Source organism: Chinchilla lanigera, unplaced genomic scaffold (assembly GCF_000276665.1).
Source record: "Chinchilla lanigera isolate Chin_1 unplaced genomic scaffold, ChiLan1.0 scaffold00036, whole genome shotgun sequence".
Lineage (NCBI taxonomy): Eukaryota > Metazoa > Chordata > Mammalia > Rodentia > Chinchillidae > Chinchilla > Chinchilla lanigera.
In genome coordinates, this window is record NW_004955437.1 from 3,761,541 (window position 1) to 3,766,810 (window position 5,270).

At 49.7% G+C, this 5,270-nt stretch overlaps 1 protein-coding gene across 1 annotated transcript in view; it reads right to left on the bottom strand.

Annotated features, from left to right (window-relative positions):
- Window positions 1-5,270, bottom strand: part of Slc26a8 (solute carrier family 26 (anion exchanger), member 8) — a gene marked incomplete in the record, with an annotated part of 70,536 nt that overhangs the window by 20,257 nt on the left and 45,009 nt on the right. The window contains 2 exon segments of the mRNA XM_013516889.1: window positions 607-684; window positions 4,991-5,104. Of these exon segments, the coding sequence (XP_013372343.1) occupies window positions 607-684; window positions 4,991-5,104 (192 nt within the window).

The window sequence follows — 5,270 nt, forward strand, 5'->3', positions numbered from 1 at the left end:
CTATGTAGTTTGGCTGGCCTAGAACTCACTATGCAGTCCAGGATGGCCTCAAACTCACAGTGATCCTCCTGCCTCGGCCGCTCAAGTGCTGGGATTACAGGTGTGCGCCACAATGCCTGGCTTAAAAATAATGTTTCTTAAAGAAAAAAAGAAGAAGAATGTTGTTTGAGCACTTACTATTAGTCTGACACTATCTTGTTATATATATATCTTATATATAAATAGACATATATACTATTTAACTCAGCCTGTGAATTAGCTGCTATTATTTTAAAGGAAAAGGACAACATGCTGGTTAGAGCAACCACTGGGACACATGGAATGTAATTTTCCTTAGAGATATCCCACCAAGATGCACCCCAGAGATGTGGTCTGTATATGTGTGTGTGTGTGGTGGGGGTTGAACCCAGGACCTTCACACTGAGCTATATCCCTGGCCCCTTTAAAATTTTTTATGTTGAGACAAGGTTTTGCTAAGTTGTCCAAGCTAGGGTCAAACTTGCGATCCTCCCGCCTCAGCCTCCCAGAGTGCTGGGGTTACAGGCCTGCATGGGCATGCCCAGCTTTGGACCCTCTGGGCCTAGTGACGTGATCAGTTCTACTTACATTAGGCAGCTTGTAGAAAAAGCTTTCCACCTTCACTACCAGGAGCAGCATCACACCTGCGCCTATCAGAGATGCAAACTGAGGAGACAGAGCGGGTTGGGGAGAGACCGTCAGGAGCAGCAGTGGCCCCCGCCTGCCACCAAGGCCTTGGTGAAGAGCAGGCTGTTTTATCTTAAAGGGAGTTGGGTTCAGCCTACCTGCATTTTTGCTGAGCTGACACTTTCAGGTCTTATCAGTGTGCTAAACACATAGTAGGTCCTCAAGTAAGTATCTGTTGAATGAATGCATGAATGCGCTCTGAAAGGTTCCAGATTTTCCTGGGTACCTGAAGCCTTACTGCTGCAGCTCTGTGCTGGGAATCTGGTCTCCTGAAATGGGACTCCCATTCCTTCAAAACTTTCAGGTCTCCTGGAACAATGTATGGAACTCCTAGCGGGGTCTTCACTGACAGCTCTAAAATCTCACCCATTTTACTGCCCGTGTGAATAAATATTCCACCCCTCATGGTCCCATTTGGAGCTTGGATGATTTCTCATGTCACAGTTTGGTGTTGCTTCATCTTAAGAACCTTGGTGATAACCATTTCCCAAATGCTCTTCCTTTAATTTCTCGCTGCTTCGGTGCAGTCAAAAAAACTACCTGGGCTGGGGCTGTAGCTCAGCGTTGGAAAGTTTGCTTAGCACGCAGGAGGGCCTGGGCTTTACCCCAGCACCACAACACACAAACACACAAAATGAAAGAAACAACTCTTTTTTTTGTCTTTTTGAGACAGGGCCTCACTATGCAGTTCAGGCTGGCCTTGAGCTCACTTTGTAGCCCAGGCTGGTCTCGAACTCGCAACCATCCTCCTGCCTCAGCCTCCCGAGTGCTGGGATTACAGGTGTGCGCCACCATGGGAGGCTGAGGCAGGAGGATGGTTGCGAGTTCGAGGCCAGCCTGGGCTACAAAGTGAGCTCAAGGCCGGCCTTAACTGCATAGTGAGACTCCGTCTCAAAAAGACAAAAACAAACCAAACCTCCCCCCCAAAAAAAACCCCAACGCACGCTAAGGGTGTATATAGCAGTGCTGATCTTATCCCAGCCAAGCTTGCTACCCTGGGCTCAGGGTCATTTTGCAAGCAGTGATTCTCATTTGACAAAGAAAGCTAAGAACCAGAGGTCCCTTTATTATAATCCCAAGGCTCTGAGACTATATCTACTCTGAGATATAGTTTTGAATTCCTGATATCCTCTATTGGTAGGTCAACTTCTATATTGTAAGCCCCTAGTAATAAATATAGCATAAAGCAGTGTCATTTTCCACCGTAAGAGGGGTAAGACAGTAACCTCCGATTGAACCAGCGGCATATCCGAGCCAGAACTCAGAAAGCTCCAACAAGCACGGATACGCTGTGGAGCTAAAAGAGGTAACTGAGCCCAAGCACCCTCCAACCAGCCCTCAGCACCAGAGCCTTGGAGAGCAAAAGTAATTTGTCCCCCGGTCACCTGCGCCTCAGCCCGCTGCCCTCAGGCTCCAGGATCAAGGCTCTCTCTGCTGCTGCATTTCCTGCTGTGTAAAGAACAGCACATTTCTCTTCTTAGAACTCGTTTTAAAGCAGTTCTGGGAGCCTGAGGATGAGGCGCGAAGGCCGGTCCTTAGAAAGCAAGGCCTGAGAACAGGGACCCAGCGGAGCAGCGCAGCGGTCAGAACTGGATGAGCAGGAAGAAGCCGGGGACCGTGCAGCCAGCCACAGGCCTAGGGCTTGTCACATTTCCTCGGCCAGGGGCTGGATCTGCCCCGACCTCAGGCTGAGCCTGTGGCCGGAAGGGTCGCAAGCTTTCGCTTTTTGCTGCACCCAGTGGAGGGAAATGGGCTCTAGTCTAGGAAATGATGAAATGGACATCCACGCAGACACGTACACACAGCTCACATTTATGCCAGATCAAAAGTACAAGTGACTGCCGGGCGTGGTGGCGCACGCCTGTAATCCCAGCGCTTGGGAGGCTGAGGCAGGAGGATCGTTGTGAGTTCGAGACCAGCCTGGGCTACAAAGTGAGCTCAAGGCCAGCCTGAACTGCATCGCGAGACCCTGTCTCAAAAAAAAAAAAAAAAAAAAAAAAGTACAAGTGACTTCTAGTGGAGCTGGCATCTTGGTAGCCCGGATGTGGTGGATCGGGGTCTGCGGCGTGCTCTGCCTGAGCCAGCGATTTGCGCTGGGCATTTCAGGGTCTCTGGGAAGGGCTTTCTAGCATCCCTGGGGACATGGCTCCCGAGGCAGGGTCACTGCAGTGCAGCGAGGGGTGTCACTGGAAGGAAATGTGCCACAGAAAGCAGAAAGGGCCCTGGGCTGCCCGAGGCAGGTGCTCTGTCCAGCAGTAACCATGGGCTGGCTCAGAGCTTGGACACCCCACCCACTCGCGTCTGCAGGGACCCAGCCAAGGCTGGCCCGGCCCTTCCAGTGTGCAGCTGTCAAAGCTCTTCCTCTCCAGCCCACGCCGCGCAGGACACCGTCCTGCCTGTAGGACGACCCTGAGGCTGGTCCACAGGCCTCCTCTCCCTGCGCTCTGCTTGGATTCTACCCCCACCCGCCGCAGGGTTCCCTGACAGGCTCCGGCCCCACCCTTCTTCCCGCAAGATTTATGGCACTTTTTGCACACTGCGCGTTCTACACTCAGTCCTGCTTGCCCTGTGATTCCACTGTCACCACCTGTGTGCATCTTGCCCTCCACCCCAATTTATGCTGCATACCGAATAAACAAAGTGTGGCACAGCATGAAAAGTTAGGAGAACTAATCTCTGGAACTGTCATTTCTGTGTATCATAAAACACTCCCGGCCAGGCGTGGTGGCACATGCCGTAAATCCAGCACTTGGAAGGCTGAGGCAGGAGGATCATCGGGAGTTCGAGACCAGCCTGGGCTACAAAGTGAGCTCAAGGCCAGCCTGAACGGCACAGCGAGACCCTGTCTCAAAAAGACCGAAAATAAATAAATAAATAAAACATTCTATTTTTGATTTAAAGTTTTTCATGTTTGTATTGAACATGCTCTCCCTCTCTCTCTCTGGTACCAGGAATTGAACCCAGGGCCTTGGCATTGAGCTACATCTCCAGCCTCCTTTGTTTTTTATTTTGAGATTGGGTTTTGCTAAGTGGCTAAGTTGCCACACTGAGCTTAAATCTGTGATCCTCCTGCCTCAGCCTCCCAGAGTGTTGGGACACAGGTGTGCACCACTGCACCTGGCCACACCTTCCTTTTAGCACAGCCCTCTTTCAAGCAGGAGTGGAAAGGGCCACCGTGACAGCAAAGGTCGTTTCTGTACAATGACAGGATGTCATCTTACTCAGGACATTTGCTCCTAATCTTTCTGACCTTCATTAACGTTCATCCTCTATGGCAGTCCACATTTGCCCACAGGCTGTGACACCTCCCTCACCCCGTTAAGATTGAGGGTGCGCTCTTCTGACACTCCCATTTCTAACCGCGGCTATCCCCTTTTCCCTGCTTCTGCGGCCCCAGTGGTCTCCGACCTCTGCCACTCTCCCTGCCATCTGCACCCTGACTCGTTCCCTGGGTCTGTCCCAGCTGCAGTTCTGTTAACTCTCTGACATTTGGCCCCACTGCACGGCTGAGACAGGATCCTCCTCACCGGACCTTGTGGTCTTTTACTGCTACAGCTCGAAACTCGTAAACCTTGGACTCCACGCTGCATGTACTTACTATATACTGCAGACACCATACTAATAAAATTAAAAAAAAAATCTCACGCCTGCCACGAGGCAGGATTTGCCTTTAGGGTCTTCTCCATCTTTCTTCCTCGCTTCCCACGTGGTGTTTATTAAGCATTTAGTTATTGATTCAGAGCACTTGAAGAGAATCTGACCTAGGCTATTTCCTCTTATACAGAGATAGTTTTAAGTTCCCCAGATTCTCATAGATGAGCAGCTGACCCCATCGCAAGAAAGCCCCCTGCCCAGCCTGGCCTTGGAGGAAGCCGTCGAAAGGTTTGCTTTGCTGCCAGGGAGAGGAGAACTATAGTCTTCCTTTCCCCATAGGAAAAAACAAAACAGAACCAAACCCCAAAACCCAGCTGATGCTGTTTACCTGAAATACTGTACTTCGGGTACGTTACCCACAAAATGGGTTTCTGTGGGCGAACATATGGAAACCTTTCACCTCTAACAATAAATCTATGGGAAGTGAGTTTCAAGTTCCATACTGATCAGTAGCTTTTAAGATAAAATCTGAACAAAAATTAAAGCAAGCATGGAATCCATCGCTGTAAGAAGTCTTCCCCACGACACACAGCATTCAAACAAGACTAAACCCAGCGAACCCTGCCGTGAACAGGCCTACGAATTGTCATCCACTTCCGTATATTAGAGAGCAAATTCCTTTTCAACACACCTGTTGTCTTCCTCCAGATTTGTCTTGGATGATCGTCCTGGCAATGGCACCAGTGAACACATAAGAGTTGAAAAAGGAGCTGACGACATTGCAGAGGCCAATGGCTATTAAATCCTGTGAAGAAACACAGATACCTGGCACCTGCTTTTTATTGAAGAATGTTCATTTGATTTTTTTTTTTTATTTTCTTGTCTTTTTGAGACAGGGTCTTGCTATATAGTTCAGGCTGGCCTTGAGCTCATTTTGTAGCCCAGGCTGATCTCGAACTTGCGACAATCCT